Source organism: Prunus persica, chromosome G1 (assembly GCF_000346465.2).
Source record: "Prunus persica cultivar Lovell chromosome G1, Prunus_persica_NCBIv2, whole genome shotgun sequence".
NCBI classification, from domain to species: Eukaryota; Viridiplantae; Streptophyta; class Magnoliopsida; order Rosales; family Rosaceae; genus Prunus; species Prunus persica.
In genome coordinates, this window is record NC_034009.1 from 8,633,173 (window position 1) to 8,656,821 (window position 23,649).

The 23,649-nt window shown below is 36.0% G+C and overlaps 4 protein-coding genes across 7 annotated transcripts; 1 reads left to right on the plus strand and 3 right to left on the minus strand.

The window, feature by feature from the left end:
• Positions 3,991-7,565, plus strand: LOC109950559. Of its 4 annotated transcripts, none has more exons than XR_002272799.1 (5): positions 3,991-4,276; positions 5,164-5,227; positions 5,585-5,939; positions 6,267-6,325; positions 7,049-7,565. XR_002272799.1 is itself a non-coding variant. In XM_020569721.1 (4 exons), the coding sequence occupies exons 1-4, from the start codon at positions 4,190-4,192 to the stop codon at positions 7,172-7,174; spliced, it is 336 nt and encodes a 111-aa protein (XP_020425310.1). In that variant the 5' UTR covers positions 3,993-4,189; the 3' UTR covers positions 7,175-7,565. The 4 variants fall into 4 exon arrangements, 1 of the variants encoding a protein (XP_020425310.1); XR_002272800.1 differs by having other exon boundaries at positions 5,588-5,939; XR_002272798.1 differs by having other exon boundaries at positions 3,992-4,276; positions 5,627-5,939.
• On the minus strand, positions 8,480-17,306 carry LOC18789437. Its single transcript, XM_020567364.1, has 7 exons — positions 17,190-17,306; positions 15,411-15,471; positions 9,665-9,800; positions 9,396-9,565; positions 9,029-9,320; positions 8,759-8,925; positions 8,480-8,628 (listed from the first exon to the last, which is right to left on the minus strand). Exons 1-7 carry the CDS (start codon positions 17,304-17,306, stop codon positions 8,480-8,482), a joined length of 1,092 nt encoding a protein of 363 aa, XP_020422953.1.
• LOC18791480 (MATH domain and coiled-coil domain-containing protein At3g58210) lies at positions 17,653-19,661 on the minus strand. Its single transcript, XM_020567434.1, has 6 exons — positions 19,634-19,661; positions 19,327-19,456; positions 19,054-19,223; positions 18,603-18,948; positions 18,368-18,534; positions 17,653-18,280 (listed from the first exon to the last, which is right to left on the minus strand). Exons 1-6 carry the CDS (start codon positions 19,659-19,661, stop codon positions 18,141-18,143), a joined length of 981 nt encoding a protein of 326 aa, XP_020423023.1. The 3' UTR covers positions 17,653-18,140.
• LOC18792966 lies at positions 21,031-23,304 on the minus strand. The gene is made up of 6 exons (XM_007226224.2): positions 22,894-23,304; positions 22,643-22,772; positions 22,363-22,532; positions 21,950-22,238; positions 21,700-21,857; positions 21,031-21,547 (listed from the first exon to the last, which is right to left on the minus strand). The coding sequence occupies exons 1-6, from the start codon at positions 22,901-22,903 to the stop codon at positions 21,393-21,395; spliced, it is 912 nt and encodes a 303-aa protein (XP_007226286.2). The 5' UTR covers positions 22,904-23,304; the 3' UTR covers positions 21,031-21,392.

Here is a 23,649-nt window from a genome sequence, read left to right on the forward strand (position 1 = left end):
CGAATAGTGGCACAAGCATGGAGATTAATTCGAGTCCACTGCTTGTCATCAATATCTTCTGGTTTATCCTCCAGAACCATATCCAACTCTTGTTGATACAACACATCCATAACTTCACATTGCCACATACCAAAATTATTGGAGCCATTAAATTTATCAACCTCTAACCTTGTAGTGGCAATTGGATGTCTATTGGATGTAGGTGCCGACGACGACGATGCCGACTCCTTCTCCTTCAAACCTTCCTCTTTTTCTCTAGCCATCAAATCTGCCTGGTACTATTCACTGCTACTGTAGCACAGCACTATTCACGGGGGCACTGTAGCACCGACACTATTCACGTGCACTATTCACCCGTCACTGTAGCACCGACAGATTTTTCACTCCCACGAAACCCCAGTCGAAAAACTGGAGCTCTGATACCACTTGTTGTGCGGAAGCGTCAACCAACTGCGAGTGAAAAATAACAACAGGCAGGAGAAAAATAGAACAAAATAATCAATCAACAAGAACAACACCAAGATTTATACTGGTTCGGCAATTGCCTACATCCAGTTTGGAGACGACGGAGTATTCCACTATAATCAATGAGAGAACACAATAGTGTTTAACCACTCAGAAAACCCAAGCCCCAAATATACCCAAGCTCACACACTCAATAATATAAAGAGGATACAAATTGAGTACAATTTAGAGAGGGAAAAATAACCAACAATAGCAACAAAAGCTTAGTTGCCCAAACTATTATTTTTCTCTCTCCCAACTTCTCTCTTCTCTCATCAACTCTCGGTGCTTTCCGCTCTACATTTTTCCCAAATGCATGTTCCCTTTTATAAGCCAAACATTTGCTCTTCAACCACCCAACGGCAAAAGCAAAACACACAAGTCAAAAGGTAAAAGTAAGCCATCAATGCTAGCCATTAATTTGTCTCCAATTTGTCTGCTAGCCGAAAGCACCGCAAGATGTCTGCCAGCCGAAAGCAGTTTTGCTTTTGACTAATTTTTTGAGCCAATCATCAACAATTACTTCCCCAACTTACTCTAAGCTGATTATAGTGCTTCAGCAATTCCATGGACAGTGACCTCTGCCTCCACTAAGCAGATATCCTTCTCTATCTCCAAAAAAAACCACTGCCTGCACGACTGAAGAGGTCCAGCTCAATGAAACGGGGAAAACCCCAACCCGAGTACAAGGCACTGAATCAGGTATATCCCCGCATTAGTCACCATATGTCACCAAATAATGGTGACTGTTGTCACTTTTTTTTGTAGTGCAGGCATTGAAAATTGATTACCTTAATCCAGAGTAGAGGCACAAAAAGAAAAAAAAAACTAATCAAGGATTGAGAAGAAAATTGAAAAGAAAGAGGAAAAAAAAAATAAGAAAAAGAAGACATACATGTTTACAAACAAAAAATGCTTGTCATTCAATTGGTCTACGTTGTGCAGAGTAAACAAGTATTTTGGAGGCAGGAAATAGCTTTTCTGGATTAGCCAATGTTAAGTAAAGAGAAACATGAGTATCCTTTCCTTTGCCATTTCCCTTGGGATAGAGATGTATCTTCCTGCAAACCACCAACAAATAAAATTATTAAAAGAATAACTAATTAAACAACAAGTTCAGATTAATAATTAAGAAAGCTTAATATCATCAGAGATACCTACCCTGTCTGTCCTCCGTCATTGAACGGTTGTGATTCCAAGCATTCGGGTTTTAACTTTGATACTTTCTCAATCTTCCAAACATACTTGTTCATAAAAGCACATTGGGTCAAGATAAGGAAAAGGTGGAGCCTAGGTTGGTTGGTTAATTGACACTTTGTGCATACCGGGGAGGTCAGGGTAAACATGCCTTAAAGATAAGAGTTCAAGGTACTAAATTGAAATTAACCTTTTGTTTTTAATATGAAATTTCAAGCTCAACAAAAAAATGTTAAACTTTTTTCAAGTCCAAATAGGTTTCCCTTGTTTGTCTTGGTTTTGTTTTGCCTTTCCTCCACCCATCACATGCGGATGCGTCTCAAGATCGGATCTCCACTACTATCCTTTTTGCCTTTTTTTTTTTTTAATATTTAAAAAAAATAGCCAAATTCTGTCGTCACCGGCTTCATTCCCCACAGTAATGGCTTTTCTTTGTAAGTGAGATGTTTATTTCAGTTTGTGAATAGGGGGTTGCCCTTTTTTTGGTTAGTCGCAGAGACTCTTTGGGTTTTTCTATGTAGTTTTCACCTCTCCTTTGTGTAAGAGTGTTTCGCCTATTTTTTTGTGAGAGCTTTCCACTTTTCTTTTATGAGAGTTTTATTTGTGTTGTTTTCTGACTTGGTTTTTTCAAGCTTTATCTCTTTTTTATTGTTCTAAGTTTGCAATCTTAATTGAGATGCCTTTGTCAGAATTTTTTCTGTCATGCGTGATCATTAGTGAAGACGCACTAGATTGTCTTAATTTTGATATTAGATTTATACGTTATTATAATGGCCCTTTGTGGTTTGTTTGTATTTGCTCTGTGTGGCTAGTGGCTTTCTTTGGGTGAATTATAAATGCAATACCATAATTTCTCAAAAAAGAAAGAAAATAGGATGAGCTTAGCACTTACATTCTCCAAAACAAACATACATAAAAATAGTGGTAAAATTCAAACCTAATGTAACAACTCCCACAAATAGCATGCCAACATCTCTTTTTATAACTAAAATCTATAAATTCTCTTATTAGAAAATTAAGACAACTCTTGCAATTTACTCAAGAAAAATCCCTAGTACATTCAACCGCACCAAAAAGTCTCTTTTTTTTTTTCTCTTTTTTTTGGTCAAACACAACTCTCTACAACTGCGCATACAAATGGTCATCAATAATTTTAGAAGTTAATCGAGTAAACAACTCACCAACTTCATATTTAATCAAGATTGGATGATCATTGAATTGGGAATTTATCTTATAAAACTCATTTATTTGCAGCTGCACCTCCTTGCTCATGATGTACATATAGACATGCATGCGTGCATTAGAGTGCATCTATCCTTAGTTCCCTTCCTTGCATCCATGTTTTGAATTTCTCTCCTTGTAAATTACATTAATTTAGAATAATTCATAACTTCGTTTTAAGGCTTGACTAGTTTCTTCAACACAAGTCGAACACAATTGCAAAGGTCGACAGAGACAAAAAGAAATATAATTTACGTACCATCATGTTGGCCAAACTTAAGACTAGCCATGGCCAAAACTTCGAGTCCGGTTTACCTGTTACCAAAGTTCCTGTGTCCCCTTGTTTTCCTGCTAATTTCGTGACATGTGGCAAGTTACTTAACACCACTTAACTCTGTTAACTCTTTTTGCTTCTTTTTACTGTTTATTTTTTTTGCTTTTTCTCCCTGTTCTGCCCCTTTCTCTCTTCTCTAGTTCCCTCTCCCCCTCTCTCCTTCGTCTCCCCTCCTCCGCTTCCTTTTTTGTTCTCTTTTCCAGTTCTCCACCACCACGTTTTTTCTCTCTCTCTCTCTCTTTTTTTTTTGTTTTTGGTTTTGCTTTGTTTTTCTTTTTCTCTCCTCTCCTTTTTTATTTCTTTTCTTACTTTCTCCTTCACCCCCTTTTTCCCTACTTTATTTTCTGAGTTCCTCTCTCCACAAACTCACAAAGGTTTATATTTGGGACTAATTAAATGGGTTGGATTGGGTGATGTTGGGTTATCTAAATTGTAATAACCCAAAACAAAATATCCTAAAATTAGTATTAATTTATTCTAGCGGAAAGACGACTTTGTCCTCACCTCTTTTAAGAGGGGGAAAAGTTGACTTTTTGACCGAGAAGGAATTTGGCAATTCCACCTACGCCGTTGCGCAGAGCTCGACGATACGAGTTCGTAGACAAGTGGCACGCCCAATTTCGAATTGTAACTAACGAGAAAAGGTCTACAAGCGAAAAGGACGTAAAAGGAATTTTAAATTTCTTATTGCTACAGTACCGCTACAGTACCCGAACTTTTTTTTATATATTTCTCTCCTCTCCCTCGTCAGATTGCTCTCTCTCTCTCTTCTCTCTCTCCTTTGGCCGTGCGACCCTTCGCCTTCTCGGCGACGGCCCGGCCACCACAGGCCGAGCTGATCTCCGCCGTGGGTACCATCGGGTCCGCCTCCCTCTCGCCGTCAAAACCTGACCGACCTCCACCCTTGGGCCGCTCGGAGTTGATCGGAACACCATGTTTTCCGACGGAGGTTCGTCCGAAATCACCCGAACTTCCAGCTCGATTTTCTCCTTCAATTTTCCACCAAATCGGTCGAGTAAGGTATGGTTTCTCAGCTATTTTTCACGTTCTAGCTGATGGATGTATGGGTTTAAATCGATTTTAGTCCTAAAGCGATCAATTTTCGACTTGAAATCTGGCCGAAACTTCGGCCGCCTAAAACTACTGTTTCGGGTCAGTTTTTGGGGTTGTCCAAGAACAAAAGTGACTCCAAATGGGGTGTTTTACCTAGGATAGGAATTTGGAGTCTTGGTTCCGAGATTTTTCGACCACCCGAAATCGCTTAAGACACCCAAATCTGACCGCGCGTGCTGGGACGCGTGGGCGAGGGTAGTGAAGGAATTCTGTGCAGTTTTGTGACCCTCGTACCATCACGAGCACGTAGGATTTCGCGGATCTCAATTCGGAGTCCGTTTGAGCCCCGAACGGATTTTTCATAATATGCGATTCCCGGGTACAGTGTCGTCTAGCCGTTGGATCGCACCCCATTTCAGATATGTTGTTCTATATTGTTTCAGGATCGTGTAGGATTCAACGGATTGCGAATCGGAGTCCCGGATACTCCGAAATCGCGAACCCTGGGGCTAGGGTTTGAAATTTAAGCGATAACTCGATTTTGGCTAATCCAACCGTCCATTTCGGACCAAACTCGCAGGACATGGGTTTTACACAGTGAGGAACCTCTAGAGAATCCCAGATCGGCCATCGGAGATCGTGGACCCCACGGGGTTCCGGATCGGCCGGTCTAACAGTTTATCGCTTTGTAAGGTTTCCAGTCTTTTAAGGCCATTCTAATTATCTGAAATGTTACAGTGGGCATAGAGTTGACTTTACAATGAGAGCACGCATTGCTAGGAGCCGGGGGTCAGGGTATTTAATTTAATGCTTTTATTGAGCAGTTTAGTAATTGAATATTCATGGTTAAACAGGCATCAGAGGCCAAACTGAACCACAAGAGGGACCTTCAAGAGGTCCAGCTAGCTCGGACCAGCAGTGAGTGGACCTTTCTTTGTTTTCTATGATTTTCTGAATCAGTTTTATTCAGTGTGATTTATTCCTATGAATTTAAAGATTCCTTCTATACATTGCTTAGCTGATTTTGCTAAAGTTATTTGGACAGCAGACTTTGAGATTTATGATTCAGAAATATCTAGCTCAGATTTTATCAGAATACAGAGGATGTCAGATTTTATCCAAGATAATTATTTTAGACCACCATGAATTATAGAAAGCAGAGTTTGAGGTTTCTATCAGATAAAAAGGGCAGCACAGTTATAGATTGAATAAAGATTCAGTTATTCATCAGATCTTTCAGAAATATTATGATATTTATATTTGATATTTTCTCAGCAGTTTATATTTTCTTAAACCACTGTGGGTACCCGGTTACAGAAACAGGTTGCCGTCAAATAAGACGATGTCTACGGACATCCAAATTGCCTTCAGTTTATGTTGCCTTCGGATATGATGATGTCTACAGACATCCAGTTTACTTTCAGTTACGTCAGTACACTCGACATTTGCCTCACGAGTTTTGGGGACGCCCGAACCGTGAGTGCCAGGATTGCGGATCAGGCTGACTATGGTCTCCTGAATCCTGCCAGTTTGCGGCTCGGATACACTATGTGTCGCCGAGACCTGCCAGAGGAATTGACGAAGTTACAGAGGAATTAACGGATACCAGGAATTGACGGAAATTACAAAGGTACACCCAGTTGGTAACTTTAGAGGAATGTCAGTGCAATTATGCAGATATTGATTTCAGTGATTTTACTTGAGTTTCTTAATATCGAGCAGTAACGGTATGCATATATTGATTTCAGTGATTTTACTTGAGTTTCTTAATATCGAGCAGTAACGGTATATATATGTTTACCTAAATGATTTGGACTTATCATAATTCAAGTGCAGTTTAATTATTCAGTTGTATGATTATCATTATTTTTACAGTGGGGGTTATTATGTTCATATACTGTTTTCTAGAACTTTATTTTGGTCCACTCACACTTTGAAATGTTTTGCGCCCCCCCAGGCAGTCGAGTGTGCAGGAATCCACCACCAGGCCATCTCCTAGCTCCCACGCTACAAAATGTAGGTTCAGTTGTAAAATACTTAAAGTCTTGTAAATAATTAGTAACTGCTCTGATATCTGGTTGGATTAGATAACCAGAACTGGTGAATATTTTAGTTACCCTATTCTGGCAGTTGGTGTGGATTTATCAGTTTGTTTGACAGGTGGAAAAAATTTGGGCTTGCTCAAATTACAGGGGAGACTCTGCCGAATTTTCGGCAAGAGTCTAAGAAAAGTTTTAACCGTAGTTATTAGCAGGAAGGGTAAAGAGGTCTTTGTGCCCGACATTTGCCAGGTGTCGGACACGCACAGGGCTTGGCTCGAATTCCAAAGCGGAAATTGGGTCGGGTCCTGTCATAAATTGGTTATGGAGGGTGCAACAATGTCTTGCTCTTATTTTGTCCTATTGGTTGTGGAGGGTGCAATAATATGATATGTATATCATGCCTGCAAATCTGCTTCTATTGACTCCAAAGATAGACGGTTTCGAGGCCATTTACATATACCAGTGCCCCATTCTCTATCACACTCAGGCAAAACTGATCCTCTTTCTATTATTTCCCCTACTCCAGCAATTACCTGTTTGATAATCACTCCCTTGAAATCTTGTGCATTTATAGCCTGATATATACTCGTGAGGACGTTCCCTCTTATGGCCACCCTCGTGATTGCTATACTATGGTATTCATTCTCTTCATGCATGAGTTGTAATTATATCTTTTGGGTTTGTTTTTCGTTCACAGTTCCAAGGAATTTCAGATTGCTGGAAGAGCTCGAGGGGGGGGAGAGGGGGAAGAAGAGAGAAAGGGGCAGAACAGGGAGAAAAAGCCAACAAAAAAAAAACAGTAAAAAGAAGCAAAAAGACTTAAACAGAGTTAAGTGGTGTTAAGTGGCTTGCCACATGTCACGAAATTAGCAGGGAAACTGGGGGGCACAGCAACTTTGGTAACAGGTAAACCGGACTCCAAAACTTCCTTCTGTCGATACTACAAGTTGATGCCAAAAAATTGATAAAGGATGCGTCGTCGACCAGTTCCTCCTGAGTTGAGTCGGTGAAGAAAAGGGTTTCAGCGATGATTAGAAAGAAAGTGATGGAGGGTGGCCGTAAGTTATATTATATTGGAGATCGACCGAGTACACTTGTTTCCCGGTAGGAAGTTTACATATACACAAACATATTCAAGATTCCTCGTATGATAATATCTGAGACTCCTTAACTAACTTAAATTAAATGATAATATCTGAGACTCTCTCTCTCTCTCTCTCTCTCTCTCTCTCTCTCTCTCTCTCTATATATATATATATATATATATATATATATATTAGTTTGCTCTGATTTTACTTCTATGAAAATTCTCTCTTCAACCTCCAACGAGACCACACAATCCTTGCTCAAAAATATACAATAAGGTTTCATTAGAGAGGCACCCAAGATATGGAAAATGCTGGGACTTTTTTTTATTTTTAATATTAATTATTGGAAGATGAATAAATTCTGTTGAAATTTTAATTTTGAATACGGCAAATGTGGGCTTTTCTTCCCAACAAAAAGGAAATAGTTTTGGTGCAAGGCAAGAAAATATGAGTTTTGTGATTTTTTTTTTCTGTTATTTTAAATCATATATTTTGTTATTTCTAGAAATTGGTATTGCAGCAGGGACGTTATTTTTTGTTTGCATATTTATCATTTGTGATTTTGTCAATGTTTTCATCCTTCTTTTTTCATACCTAGAATATCAAAAACGTGCATACTGTTTTCGTTCTCTAAAACTTAACTTGGATCTTAAATTACAAATTCATTTTTGGGTTTTTATTTCACGAAAATATTTTTCAGAAATGAGTTCAAGAAATGTTACCAAATGGGTCCTAACTTCATTGAAAACATAAACCGCTTGTTTAGGAGTGAAGTAGCAACTCTCCTTTCGACTCAATTAGCAAAGCTAAAAAAGAAAGCAGAAAAATGACAAAATTCTCATTTGCAAGTATAGATACTAAAAATTAAGAATAAAAAAAAAAGTTTTCAACCACACACTAGAAAAAAATTTCAAATGAGGATCGTTATATCATGTTCTATTGCCAATATTGAATATTTCTGGAGAAACATTTATGTTAACGGTAACACCAGGTGACACAAGATGTGTGTTATGAATATTTTTACGACAAGCTTTAGCTGGCTATAATGCTTTAGCAATTCCATGGACAGTGACCTCCGCCTCAATTAAGCAAGTATCCTTCAGCAAATAACCCTTGTCTAACCGATTGAAATTGCCCAATGTAATGAAATTAGACCAACCAATACCCAAAGCTGAGGACCATTGAATACCTGCAAGCACACAAAAAAGAAAAAACGAAAGAAAAAAAAAAGACTAATCAAGGATTGAAAAAAAAATTTGAAAGAAGAGGAGAAAAGAAACAAATAAGTAAAAGAAGAAATATAAATTAGGCAGCATTACCTTTACCATAAAAATGCTTGGCATTCAATTGATCTACGATGCGCAGAGTGAACTCTGTAAGTATTTGGGAGCCAGGAGATAGCTTTTCTGGATTAGCACATTTTAAGTAAATAGAAACATGAGTACCCTTTCCGTTGTCAGCTCCCTTGGGATAGAGCTTTATCTTCCTGCAACCACCAACAAATTTATTAATGATTAAAAAAAAGAAGGAACTAAACAACAAGTTTAGATTAATTACAAGGCTTAATTAATATCATCAGAGATACCTACCATGTCTGTCCTCCAGCATTGAACGGTTGTGATTCCAAGCATTCGGTTTTTGACTTTGAAAATTTCTCAATCTTCCAAACATACTTGTTCGTAGAAGCACTGTTGATCCCTGATAGGCACTCTGCCTTGCCTGCTCTTCTTTCTTTACAAACAAAGACCTCGGCTCCAAACACACACTTGTCATCAACGAGATAGCCATTGGAAGCATCAGCAAATGCTTTCAGAGGGATAACTCTATCGAAACCCATTTCGAGCATCGCCCGGTGCAAGCAAATCTTGTTTAGATTAGCATCTGAAAAGCAAACAAAATTAGAAGATCATGAGCAATGCATAGTGATAGATAGATAGATATATAATGTATGCATACCTTGAAGAACCAAGTATTTTCCCGTATTCTGATCAAGCAAAAACAATCTAAAATCAGCAGAGACTTCCCAACGAGTCTCAAGTGAATTTGCTCCAGCCATTTTTAAGTAGACAGAGATGTGGTCTTCCACATTCTTCTTCTTGTTTCCATTTGGGTAGAACACCAGTTTCCTTCAGTGAGCAAACATAAAAACAATATTAATAAAGAAGAAAATAATATACCAAAGCGATGAAACGAAATAAAATAACTTAAGAAAAACGATTATTTACCATTTGTATCCTCCAGCGTCAAACTTCCCTGACTCAAAGCTACCCTCTGATGTTGAATGCTTCTTCAGCAACGAAAACGCCTCTATTTTTAGAGTGTAATGAGTTGGCGGTGAATCTGAAAATGGTCTTGAAACCCCTACAATGCAACATTAAATATTAATTAATTAATGGCAACAACACTAGGTGTATATAAGAGCATCTCTAAAGGAGATGTCACATACAAAATGTTAAATTTGAATTTGATAGCTTATGTGGCAATTTTGACACTTACCGAAAAAAAAATATTAACTCCACCCGTATTGCCAAATATTTTATTATTTTATTATATTTTTAAAAGCATGGTACATATGATGCATAAAGTTTTTAAAGTGTGTAAATGATAGTGGGGTCTATGGCTGAAAATATATTAAAATAATAATATTTGACACCATCTAGCTTTTTGATATATTATTTTTGACATATCTGTCTCAAGTCTTCAAATCCATGTAGAATTTAACTACTCGGTTAGAGTAACTTTAACCTTTATTTTTATCAGTTTATGTCCACGTAACAATTTGGCATATCTGCTGGAGCAGCCTTGATCACTTGGACCCTTGTAGTCCAAGAGATTTGTGGTCACTCACCGTTGGCTGTAAATTTAACGGTTCACTCACTCTTGCACTCATTTTAAAAAAAAATTTGAACCATTAGATTAATATCTAACGGTGGATGACCACAATCTCTTGGACTCCTGTGGTCCAAGAGATCGGGACTGTCTGCTGGAGATGCTCTAAGGAACTTTTCAATACAAACCCAATTCCGGATGAAAATGTTAGGTAAACCCACCTATTTGAATTGATGACAGCCCAATTTGCATTTTCTACTTATTTTTCTTAACTATTTTGCCCTTGAAGGTAAATAATGAAACAAATTAAGGGCTCGTTTGGGACTGCTTATTCAGGAAGCACTTCATACTCACAAATCGTATCCCTCCTTGTTAGGTAGACTAACTCGACACTCAAACCTATTCGGTAGATAGTTAACATAAACCTTTTTTACCTATGTACATAATAGAAAGAAAAAAAAGAAAAAAAAAAGAAACATAAACTGCCCCTACATACAAGGTAAATAAATAAATAAAAGGTATATGTTTACATGTACGTGTACAAGCATTTTTCCCTATGAATGCTTGTAGTTTTTTGGGTTAAGATTTAATTTTTTATATATAAAATAACAGGCACCCAAAATAATATATACATGTACGTGTCCATGTCTTTATATCTAAGTTTGAATTTCTCTCTCGTAAATTATATTAATTTAGACTGTAACTTATATTGAACAAAAAAACAAAACAAGCATATATATATATATATATATATAGAACTTCGTTTTAAGGCTTGACTTGTTTCTTCAACACAAGTTGAACACAATTGCAAAGTTCGATTGAGACAAAAAGAAGTGTTAATTTACGTACCATCATGTTGGCCAAACATCAGACTAGCCATGGCAATTAAATTCACCACCAAACTTCCTTCTGTAGATACTACAGGTACGTTGATGCCTAAAAATTTATAAAGGGTGTGCGTGCGCGTCGACCAGTTCCTCCCGAGTGAGTGTCTTGACTTGAGTCAAAGAAGAAAAAGGTTTCAGGCGATGATTAGAAACAAAGTTTTGGAGGGTGTCCTATTTATATTGGAGATCGAGAGTAGACTTCTTTTCCGATAGGAAGAGGAATTAATACTACCATTCTTTCACATATATACACACACATATTCATGATGCCTTATATTATCCGAGAGTCCTTTACCAACTTAAATTAAATGACAAAGGTTGAGCCTTATTGGGTCTTGTCATATAATTTTTTTTTTTTTTAAAGTAATACATGATAATTACAAGTTTCTTAATAGAGAAAAAAAACATAGTGACATGAAATATTATCAAGTTGTTTTTTGAAAGAATTAATATATAGTGACATGAAAGAGTACAAGTCCTACTCCAATTTATTGTTTTACAAACGTAAGTATTTTGTTGAACCATATTGATCTTATGTCATGCTTGCCATGAAGTTAACTGGATGCGAATTGGAGAGAAAGGTGACTATCCTTTCCCTATCCTTTTCCATTGCGATGGAGCTGTCTCTTCTTGAAACAATAAACCATGAAGAGTAAGAACATTTTCAGATTAATTCATAAGTAATGCGGAAGATTTTTCGTCGTAAGAACAGTTTTGAAGAAAAACAAAAGGCAAACATTGCTAAACGAATCGCTCAAAATTTGAGCCTAATCAACATCTTTTTATACACTAAATCTCGTCCAAAACATAAGACATGAACACGATGACTATAGTGCTTTGGCATTGGCAACTCCATGGACAGTGACTTTGGCCTCTATTAAGCAAGTATCCTTCATCAAAACCCCTTGCCTTCCTCACTGAAAGTGTCCAGTGAAATGGAAGTAGGCGGCCAACCCCAATTCAGGCTCGATGCACTGAACCACAGCTATTACCTACACACACACATAAACCTTACCTTCATCACATTTATGGCTGGAGTGAATTTGATGCACAATGGACAGGGAAAACTCTTCAAATATTTTGGAACCCGGAGGTATTTCCCGATCGTCCAATACGTACCAAGAAAATAGAAGTATGAGTACCCTTTCCATCATCAGCGACCCTTAGGATAGAGCTTTATCTTCCTGCAACAACCAACAAATTAAAAACAAGAGTACATTTTTAGAATTACCTGCAAGTTTAATCTTCAAGAGTCAAGATTCCAGTCACGTTTTACAATTGCAAGCTTAAGACGTACCACATCAGAATTTCAGGCAAAAGGTATGCATTTCAAATTGCATACCTTCCCAAATCACAAAATATCTTCATTTGTAGTTCTGTTAGGGGAAAATTATCATTAACTAATAAAGGTAATTATTTTCGTTTTCATGCAGGTAAAAAGATATTTCAGTGTGCATCAAAATTGAAAGCACCCCCTTAAAGAAGTATATTAATAAGAAAATCAATCAGAGTTTACTCTTTCAGAGTTTACTCTTTCAGAGTTTTAGTCTCTTAGGTCAGCATGTTGTTGTGCCTTTCTGTCACTGTCTTTCTTTTATACAGGGTTTTGGTTTGGTCTCCCTTGCTGTTCTTATATTTCTTTATGTTTCTTATTAATAAAATTATGATCAAGGAGACGGGCGGGGGCTCCCGGAATGTGTTGGTCCCCTTTTCGAGGGTGGTGGATGTTTGTGCATCCGATGACCGATACTAAGGAGCTAATCTCGCCTAATCTATTGTTCTATAAATTTAAAAAAAAAAAATTTATATATATATATATACCATTTCTGATACCCAGCAGCGAATGGTTCTGAACTAACTTTGAAAAGTTCTCAATCTTCCAAACATGTTTGTGCATAACGGCATTCTTGATCATTGATATAGACTCTCCTTTGTCAGTTCTTCTTTCTTAATTAATTGAATATTAATTCATTTAAACAATTTAAACTTCCACTTCATCATGGATATCTTCTTGTTGTGTTGCCAACATGGTTGTGAGATCAATTTCAAATGCACAACCAACTCACTACGTACACGGTGAAGAAAAAGTCACACGACCAAAAAACTAAACAGAAAAAAATAAAGTTCTCATTTGCAAGTAGGAACTAAAGTTCTCATTTAACAACATTTAAGTCAAAATAAAATCAACCGCATAAATGAAGCACCAAAGTTGGTTAACAATTTCAAATGAGGATTACTAAATCCAGTGCTTGAATAATTGTTGTTGCTTAAACAATTTCAAAGCTAGTAAAAAATCTCTTCTCTTTTTCTACGTTGTTCATATACGTATGATATCCAATCCAGTGCTTGAATAATTGCTGTTGCTATACATCATCATATATCCAAGCAATTGCTGTCGCTTGAATAGTTGTTGTGCCTTGGATATGAGGAGTAGTCTGTATTCGATGCACATATGAATAGTTGGTGTTTCTTGAATAGTTATTGTTGCCATCATCATATATCGATGAACAGTACATCATCATCATATTTATTGTTGTGCATCAAATGAGTTGTAATTTTTCTACGCTTTTTCTACTTTTCCTTCTTTATGAATGACGGTTTATGCATTTAGAATTATAGTTTACTTATCTTCTTTTTTTTTTGGGTCATGAAATTACTTTTATGTTTTTACTTTTGCGCATTTTTCATAAACATCCAGACATAGATCCTTATTTTGGTTGCACATTTGAACAAAATATATGCCCTTTTTTTTTTCTTTGGATGTATATGGTTTGGAAGTTCTTTACAAAATGTTTTTGTAAAGGTACTTTTCTCTTTTGAAAATCTAGAAAAACGATAAACAACCCAAAAAAAAGAAAAAAAAAACATTTTAGAACTCTAATCAACTCTTTTAAAATCTATGATAAAACTCCAACAAACACCATTAAAATCAATCTAGGAATTCAATCAAACTCTATGTAGAGTTTATAGAAATCAATTGAACTATATTGAACTCTATAAACTTTATAACTCCATTTAACTCTTTTAAAATCTTAATTGAATACACCCTCCTTAGAACTCTCTCTCTCTCTCTCTCTATTAGTTTGCTCTGCTTTTGCTTCTATGAAAATTCTCTCTTCAACCTCCATACAGACCACACAATGCTTGCTCAAAAATACCAGAAGGTTTCATTAGAGAGGCACCAAAGATCTGGAAAAAGCTGGGACTTTTTTATTTTTATTTTTATAAAATTATTGGAAGATTAATAAATTATGTTGACATTTTAATTTTGAATAGGGCAAATATGGGCTTTTCTATACAACAAAAAGGAAATAGTGTTGGTGCAAGGCAAGAACATATGAGTTTTGTGATTTAGAAATTGAGTACTGCTACACTTACCACATTTTTATCCCAAATTTCTATACCACATGATGTGGCATGTTTATATCATATGTCACATCAATTAAATGAATGAAATGTATTTTAATAAATAAAATTAGAAAAACAGAAACTAGTATTTTACATGATGTGGTATGTACACATCAGCACATCATGTGGTATGAAATTATGTTATAAAAATGTGGTAAGACTAGTATTATTCTTAGAAATTACTATTGCAGCAGGACGTGTTATTTTTTGTTTGCATACATACATATATATCATTTGTGATTTTGTCAATGTTTTCATCATTCTTTTTCCATACCTAGAATATCAAAAACGTGTATACTATGTTTTTGTTCTCTAAAAGACAAAAACTTAACTTGGATCTTAAAGTACGAATTCATTTTTTGATTTTTATTTTACAAAAACATTTTTCAGAAATGATTTCAAGAAATGTTACCAGATGGGTCCTAACTTCATTGAAAGCATAAACCGTGTGTTAAGGAGTGAAGTAGCGACTCTCCTTTCAACTCACTTAGCAGCGACTCTCCTTTCGACTCACTTAGCAAAGCTAAAAAAGAAAGCATGAAAATGATAAAATTATCATTCGCAAGTAGAAACTAATTAAAAATTAAAAATTAAAAAAAATAATTCAACCGCGCGCTAGAAATTTTTTTCAAATGAGGGTGGTTATATCATGTTGTGTTGCCAATATTGAATAGCAATGATTTTTGGAGAAATGTTTCCGTTTGACAGTAACACCGGGTGACAGGAGGTGTGTTATGAATATAATCACGACAAGCTTTAGCTGGCTGTAATGCTTTAGCAAATTCCATGGACAGTGACCTCTGCCTCGACTAAGCAAGTATCCTTCACCAAATAACCCTTGTCTAACTGTTCGAAATTGCCCAATGTAATGAAATCAGGCCAACCCCAAGGTCGACCACATGCAATAGCTGCAATAGCACACAAAAACAAAAACAAAAAAGGGAAAAAAGAAGATTAATCAGGATTGAGAAGAAATTTGAAAAGAAAGAGGAGTAAAATGTTTACATTGACGAAAACAATGCTTGGCGTTCAATTGATCTACGATGTGAAGAGTAAACTGTGCAAGTATTTTGGAGGCAGGAGATAGCTTTTCTGGATTAGCCAATGTTAAGTAAAGAGAAACATGAGGCTATTTCCCTTGGGATAGAGCTGTATCTTCCTGCAAACCACCAACAATTTAATTAAAACAGAAGAACTAATTAAACAACAAGCTTAATCATCATCAGAGAGAGATACCTACCATGTCTGCCCTCCGGCATTGAATGGTTTTGATTCCAAGCGTTCGGGTGTTAACTTCGAAAATTCCTCAATCAAGTAAAAACAATCTAAAATCAACAAATACTTCCCAACCAGTCTCAAGTGATTCTGCGCCAGCCATTTCTAGATAGACAGAGATGTGGTCTTCCACATTCTTCTTCTTGTATCCATTTGGGTACACCACCAGTTTCCTGCCGTGATCAAACATAAAAAATAATAGGGGCATTTGTATCCTCCAGGATCAAACTCCCCTGACTCAAATCTATCCGCCGAATACTTCTTTAGCAACGAAAACGACTCTATTTTTAGAGTGTAATGAGATGGCGGTGAATCTGAAAATGGTCTTGAAACCTCTGCAACGCAACAATTAAACATTTTATTAATTAATGGCAACAATAAATACATGCATGTATGCGCATTGATTGATATAGAACGTCTTTTTGGGCAAATGTGAGTTAAGTTAGCATTGCCCACCCCTCTGCACTCACGTTCGAATTTCTATTCCCGTAAGTTAATTTAATTTAACATAAACTAGACTATTATTAATATTTTAAAAAACAAAATAAAATGGAACTTCCTTTTAAGGCTTGAGTAGTTTCTTCAACACAAGTTCAACATAAGCTCATAGATAGATAGAGACAAAAATAAGTAGATGTTACGTACCATCTTGGTCAAACTCAATACTAAGCATGGAAATTAAATTGACCACCAAACTTCCTTCTATAGATACAGGTTGATGCCAGAAATTTGATCAAGAAAAAGGCTTCAGCGATGATTGGAAAGAAAGTTGTGGAGGTGGGTCTAATCGCTGAAACCTATTTTCTTGGGGGAGAGGAGAGTTCTTTTCCGATAGTAATTTTTACATATCTGACACTCCTTTACTAATACGACTCCTTAATTGAATTAAATTACATTAAATTAAATTAAATAGATTGGGCCTTATGGGGTTTGATCCATCGTAAAGGTGACAAATTTGGGCTTTTCCTATAATTTGAGTGTTGTATGATTTTTGCATAATTTAGGTCTTATTTATGGGTTTACATGTGAAACTCTCAAATAAAAAAGAGCTTATTGGCAATGTAAGATGTAAAAATGAATCCTAAAATTAACTAAGCACACTCTATTATCAAACATTTTATTGAATTACTAATTTACCCTAATATAAAATGATCAAAAACGATAGAGTGCTGCTATTTCTGCCCTCTTATCATATTTCCCCACCCACCATGTAAATTCGAAAAAACAAAATCTTATTTTTCCATCCACCATTATTCCTAAAATACCCTTTAATTATTAATTCAAGCAAATTCTCATTGCCAACGGGAATAGGCAACTTCGGTTCCGCCAGCAGTCATCAAATCAGCCTTACCTCGACGAATGTGATTTTTGCAGCATCGAAATAGTAATTTGAAGTAGCACAAGCAGTCGAAACCGAATAATTTGGTTCCATAACACCCAGATCAATACCAAGCAACGCAGACCCCATGTTTGTAATAGCATAAGCGTATAAACCTCGTGAGGGTTGTAGGACTATGATGGTTTGAGAAAAAGTCTAACTAAGATTGCAGGAACATATGTAGGGTGTAGTGAACAAATTTAATTTTTATTTTAAATTTTTTTGTCCTTATCGATAATTATGTACAAGGGTAAAATAGGTAATTCATGTCTAAAATTAGTATGGGAGGCAAAGAGCAAATAATGTGCCAATAAAATCACTCTTTTTTTAATTTTATAATATTTTAAAAGATTTTGTTATTATTTTTTTCACACATCATCCCCAATTAAATATCCCTAATTAAATATCAATATTTTTTAGGTCAAATTCCCTAATTAAATTTAAATATTATAAGAATTATTTTTAGGTCCGACACAACATCAAACATAGGTTTTCACTATTGTAATCCGACGCAACACCAAACGTATATCAATACTTAATCCTACTTAGGCCAATCCGAGCTAATCCAAGACAGTCCTAGAATTTAGTCCAGTCCACGACAGTACGCCGTACCAAACGACCCCTAACTTTCTTATTAGAAACACAAACCACGTGCAGAGCAGTTGAAGTAGTGACTGTCCTTCCGACTCGCTTAGCAAAGCTCAAAAAGTAAACATACAAACATGATAAAATTCTAATTTGCAAGTAGAAAACTCTACAACATTTAATTCAACCGCACACATGAAGCACCAAAAGTCTCTTGTTTAAAGAAGCACCAAAAAAACAATTTCAAATCAGGATCATTATATCAGGTTGCGTTGCCAATAATGAATGGAAGAAACGTTTTGGTTTGATGGTAACACCACATAGCATGATATGGTTTCGTTATGAGCGGACGGTAACCTCTGCCTCGACTACGCAAGTATTCATCACCAAATAACCCTTGTCTCTCTCTTTGAAAAAGCCCAACATAATGAAATTAGACCAACCCCAAGAGGGACTCGAGGCTCTGAAACAATTACTAGCTGCAAGCACACAAAAAGAAAATAAGACAGACTAATCAGGATTGAGAAGAAAGAGAAAATAAAACAGACTATTAGGCACATGTTTACCTTGACGAAAAAAATGCTTGGCGTTTAATTGATCTACGATACGAAGAGTAAACTGTGCAAGTATTTTGGAGGCAGTAGATAGCTTTTCTGGATTAGCCAATGTTAAGGAAAGAGAAACATGAGTATGGTTTCCATGGCTATCTCCCTTGGGATAGAGCTGTATCTTCCTGCAAACCACCAACAAATTAATTAAATAATTAACAAGGCTTAATCATCATCAGAGAGAGATACCTACCATGTCTGCCCTCCAGCATTGAATGGTTTTGATTCCAAGGGTTCGGGTTTTAACTTTGAAAATTCCTCAATCTTCCAAACATACTTGTTCATAAAATCATTGTTTTCCTTTTTATGAAGAAAATCTTTGTTTTCTTTTGATACAATAACAGCATTGTTGATCCTTGGTAGGCACTCTGCCTTGCCTGCTCTTCTTTCCTTACAAACAAAGACCTCGGCTCCAAACACACAAGTATCATCAATGAGATAGCCATTGGAAGCATCAGCAAATGCTTTCAGAGGGATAACTCTATCGAAACCTACTTCGAGCATCGCCACGTGCAAGCACATCTTCTTTAGATTAGCATCTGATAAGCAAACAAAATTAGAAGATCATGAGCAATTCATGCGACATAAGATATATGAGAATTAATTTCAAACAGATAGATAATATATAATGTATGTATGTATACCCTGAAGAACCAAGTAGATTCCCTTATTCTGATCAAGTAAAAACAATCTAAAATCAACAAATACTTCCCAACCAGTCTCAAGTGATTCTGCTCCAGCCATTTCTAGATAGACAGAGATGTGGTCTTCCACATTCTTCTTCTTGTATCCATTTGGGTACACCACCAGCTTCCTGCAGTGATATCAAACATAAAAAATAATAGGAGCATTTCAATATAGACCCAGTCAATGACCGAAATGTAAAAAATAACTAGCAGATTAGAAAAACGATTTACCATTTGTATCCTCCAGCATCAAACTCCCCCGACTCAAATCTATCCGCTGAATGCTTCTTTAGCAACGAAAATGACTCTATTTTTAGAGTGTAGTGAGTTGGCGGTGTATATGAAAATGGTGTTGAAACCCCTGCAATGCAACAATTAAACGTTTTATTAATTAATGGCAACAACACTAGAAGATACGTATGTATAGAACTTTCTTGCAAATGTGGGTTAAACTAATTGGCCACGGCATTACCCGCCTCCTTACATGCAAGTTCAACACAAGCGCATAGCTCGACAAAAAGAATTATATTTTACGTACCATCTTGCTCAAACTCAAGATTAGCCATGGCAATTGACCACCAATCTTCCTTCTATAGAAAGAAAGTTATGGAGGAGAGATTAGAGTTCTTTTCCGATAGGAATACGATTTTATATATTCAAAGATTATTCCTTATATTATCTGAAACTCCTTTATTAATACGACTATTTAATTAAATTATCGGGTCCGATCCTAACGAGGTGATGACAAGTTTCTTAATAGAAAAAAAAAACAGTGACATGGAATATGTTAGAATATAATCAAGAGGATCACGTGTTAAATACACCTAATGGTTAGGCTAGTTAGTAGCTGAGCTGTCAAGTCAAAAGTCAGATGTGTTAGTCTGTTAATAAGTTTGTTACAGAAATAAGAAATTCCAGAGCTTTCTTATATTCTTTCTTGTTCCTTCTTCTTCTTCTCGTTTATCCTCTACTCTGATACCATATATTCTTTTCTTTTTGAAATATTTTGTCTATAGTTTATTTTTCAGTGATTTTTATTTTTATTTTTGTTGTCCAAACGTATTTGAAGATGTTTTATTAATGTTATACTTGCACATTGTTGGGAAATTTTTCATATTTTGTTAAAAGTTTGAATGAGTTTGAGTTTATAAATTTGGATGCGATAACTGTTTGGTTTGTAGTTAAAAATAATTTCACATTGATGAATGTAACACAACATAAACAGCTTGGTGGAAAAGGGTCTTAACTTGCAGATCAATGGTCTCAGATTCAAAATCTCATGGCACTATGGTAGTGTGTGTATGATAAACTTTTCCCCCTCTAGTTTAGACTATCGCTTGTACTAAAAACAAACAAACAAAAACTCATTGTGGAATTTGGACACGTTAAATTTTCGGAAATAAGATTACTACCGTTTGCAATCCCTTTTCCCTTTTGGATAGAGCAGCATCCTCTTGCAACAATGAACATTTTCATATTACGTAGGTGCACTTCAAAGTTTATTCTTTTTTCATATTCATAAGTGAAAATCTACTTTAAACTAATCTAAACTACACGGATGAGAATTCGAACTCGGATATAAAGTGAGGAGTACATCCACTCTAACACACTCGGCTAAGGTCATGTCTGCTCAAAGTTCATTCTTTAAAGTGCAATATCTTACAAGAATTTTTTAACAATCAAGGAAAATTAACCGCATTGATCAGCGGCATTTGTATAGTTTAAGACTCAAAATATTTATTTTATTTTTTCTGTTTGAGGAAAAACTTTAGCAAATAAATGAAATTATTTTATTCTTTCATTCATTCTGGTATAGTTAGAGCGGCTTATTAGAAACAATTTAGGTTATTATAGCTCAAGTGGTTAAGAACAATTATTCATACGCATAAAGTCATGTGCTCGAATGCCCCATCCCCAAAGAATCCTCATAGAGAGTGGCTACAATGTTTTTTTGGGTTTACGATTATTCATCTTGTTGTTTTGGTATTTAGAGTTTCACCAAAACTTACATAAAACCTTAAAAAAACAAGGAGAAAAAAGCCAAACCACATGTAGAGCAGTGAAGTATAGACTCTCCTTCCGACTTGCTTAGCAAAGCTCAAAATGTAGACATGCAAATGATAAAATTCTAATTTGCAAATAGAAACTAACACCAAATTGTGTTGTTTAAAGAAGCACCAGAAAACAACTTCAAATAAGGATCATTATATCCTGTTGTTGTGTTTCCAATATTGAATTGGAGAAACGTTTCTGTTTGACAGCAACAGCAAGTGGCTGTTAGGACAAGCTTTAACTGACTACAATGCTGTAAAAATTCCATGGACATTGACCTCTGCCTCCACTAAGCAATAGCTCTGAACCAAAAAACCCTTGTCTAACTGTTTCAAAATGTCAAATGCAATCAACCTAGAGAAACCGAAAGAGGGAGTCAAGGCACTGAACCATTGACAACCTGCAAGAACACAAAAATTAAAACAAAAACAAAAAGGCTGATTAGGGTTTCAGAAATAAATTGAAAGGAGGGAAGTAAAAGAAGCAAAAATTACAGAGAAGAACCCCATAGCAATATATATTATATAGCATTAGGTTAGACCACATGCTTACCTTTACAAAAAAAATGCTTGCCATTCAATTGATCAACGATGCGCAGAGTAAACTCTGTAAGTATTTTGGAGGCAGGTTCTGGATTAGCCAATGTTAAGTAAAGAGAAACATGAGTATCCTTTCCTTTGTCATATCCCTTGGGATAGAGACGTATCTTCCTGCAAACCACCAACAAATAAAATTGCATTAAAACCAGAAGTATTTTAACAATAAGTTAATAACAAAGCTTAATATGATCAAAGATACCTACCATGTCTGTCCTCCAGCAAAGAATGGCTTTGATTCCAAGAGTTCAGGTCTGAACTTTAAAGGTATATAAACTTTCCAAGGATGCTTGTACATAGCACTGTTGATCGCGTATAGGCGTTCTGCTTTGCCAGCTCTTCTTTCTTTACAAACAAAGACCTCGGCTCCAAACACACAAGTATCATTAATCAGATAGCCGTTGGAAGAATCAGTAAATGCATTCAGAGGGATAACTCTATCGAAACCCACTTCAAACATCGCCCCGTGTAAGCACATCTTGTTTAGATTAGCATCTGATAAGCCAAAAAAAAACGAAAACATCATGAGCAAAGCAACACAAGAACTGGTCTATATCTGCTGAATGGATGCATTGAGAATTCTTTTCAAACAGATAGAAGATGTATCATGTATGCATACCCTGAAGAACCAAGTAGATTCCCTTATTCTGATCAAGTAAAAACAATCTAAACTCAACAAATACTTCCCAACCAGTCTGAAGTGAATCTGCTCCAGCCATTTCTAAGTAGACAGAGATGTGGTCATCCACATTCTTCTGCTTGTATCCATTTGGGTACACCGCCAGTTTCCTGCAGTGACCAAACATAATAATAATACTACTCATATATATGCTGAAAATTAATCAAATCAAATCACAAAGGTATATCTAATTAAGTAGTAGATGAGAAAAACAATTTACCATTTGTATCCTCCAGCATCGAACTGCCCTGACTCAAATCTACCTGCTGAATGCCTCTCTAAAGACGAAAAGGACTCTACTTTTAGGATGTAATGAGTTGGCGGTGAATTTGAAAATGGTGTTGAAACCCCTGCAATGCAATAATTAAACATTAATTAATTAATGGCAACAACACTAGAGGAATATCTAAAAACTAGACAGTTCGGATCATTGAAATACAATGCGTGGTATATATATATATATATACACACACGCATGCATGCTCTGTCATTCCTGTAGGTCTGATGCTGCCTTGGCACCCCCAGCTCCCATATACTCGTTTGTCTTACGTACCTGCAGCATCTGGCTCAAACTTAAGATTAAGAGTAGCCATGGCAGTTAAATTTGACCACCAAACTTGCTGATGCAGCAGATTAATTGATGGAAAATCTGATTAATTAGGCTAACCAATTCCTCCAGATCAGTCTCTTAAGTCAGTGAAGGAAAAGGTTTGAGCGATTAGAAAGAAAGAAAGGCATGGAAAGTGGCCTACTTTTAGGAGAGTATAAGATTTTTTCCCATGTATATGTATCCAAGAAAGACTCTTTTACTAAGCTAGAGCCTTATCGGGTTGTTGTATATATATATATATATATATATATATATATATCAGTCCCCTTATATTGAGGAATCCCTCAAATAATTTTATTTGAGGGACGCCTTTTAGGGTACCCTACAATTTTTTTCCCAATGATCCAAACCATCTATTTTTTAGGTCTTCATTCATAGATCATCCTTACAAAAAATTAGACAAATCGGAAACCATTTCGACATCCAATTGTGTCTTACAAAATCAATGAACACGGTGCTTCAAGAAAATGCTAAAATTTCAATAACTTAATTGAGTGGTCAAATGATACCGGATTCAAGTGAGTTTTTGTAGAGATGATCTTTGAATGAGTATCTACAAAATAGAAGGTTTGGATTAGTGAAATACAATCCGGAGTGGGGCCTACAAGGGGTGTCCC

Bases quoted from the DNA above. Each gene is read 5' to 3' on its own strand.
- LOC18791480 (XM_020567434.1), bottom strand. From the start codon at position 19,661: ATGGCTAATCTTGAGTTTGAGCAAGATG. The intron at 19,224-19,326 runs GTAAATCGTTTT...ATATCACTGCAG, and splicing joins GATGCTGGAGGATACAAATG to GAAGCTGGTGGTGTACCCAA. The intron at 18,949-19,053 runs GTATACATACAT...TTTGCTTATCAG, and splicing joins AATCTACTTGGTTCTTCAGG to ATGCTAATCTAAAGAAGATG.
- LOC109950559 (XM_020569721.1), top strand. From the start codon at position 4,190: ATGTTTTCCGACGGAGGTTCGTCCGAAATCACCCGAACTTCCAGCTCG. The intron at 4,277-5,163 runs GTATGGTTTCTC...ATGGTTAAACAG, and splicing joins CACCAAATCGGTCGAGTAAG to GCATCAGAGGCCAAACTGAA. The intron at 5,228-6,266 runs GTGAGTGGACCT...GCGCCCCCCCAG, and splicing joins CCAGCTAGCTCGGACCAGCA to GCAGTCGAGTGTGCAGGAAT.
- LOC18792966 (XM_007226224.2), bottom strand. The intron at 21,858-21,949 runs GTAGGTATCTTT...GGTGGTTTGCAG, and splicing joins TTTGCTGGAGGACAGACATG to GAAGATACGTCTCTATCCCA. The intron at 21,548-21,699 runs GTAAGCATGTGG...GTGTTCTTGCAG, and splicing joins CAAGCATTTTTTTTGTAAAG to GTTGTCAATGGTTCAGTGCC.
- LOC18789437 (XM_020567364.1), bottom strand. From the start codon at position 17,306: ATGGGGTCTGCGTTGCTTGGTATTGATCTGGGTGTTATGGAACCAAAT. The intron at 9,566-9,664 runs GTAAATAATCGT...TGCTCACTGAAG, and splicing joins GACGCTGGAGGATACAAATG to GAAACTGGTGTTCTACCCAA. The intron at 9,321-9,395 runs GTATGCATACAT...TTTGCTTTTCAG, and splicing joins AAAATACTTGGTTCTTCAAG to ATGCTAATCTAAACAAGATT.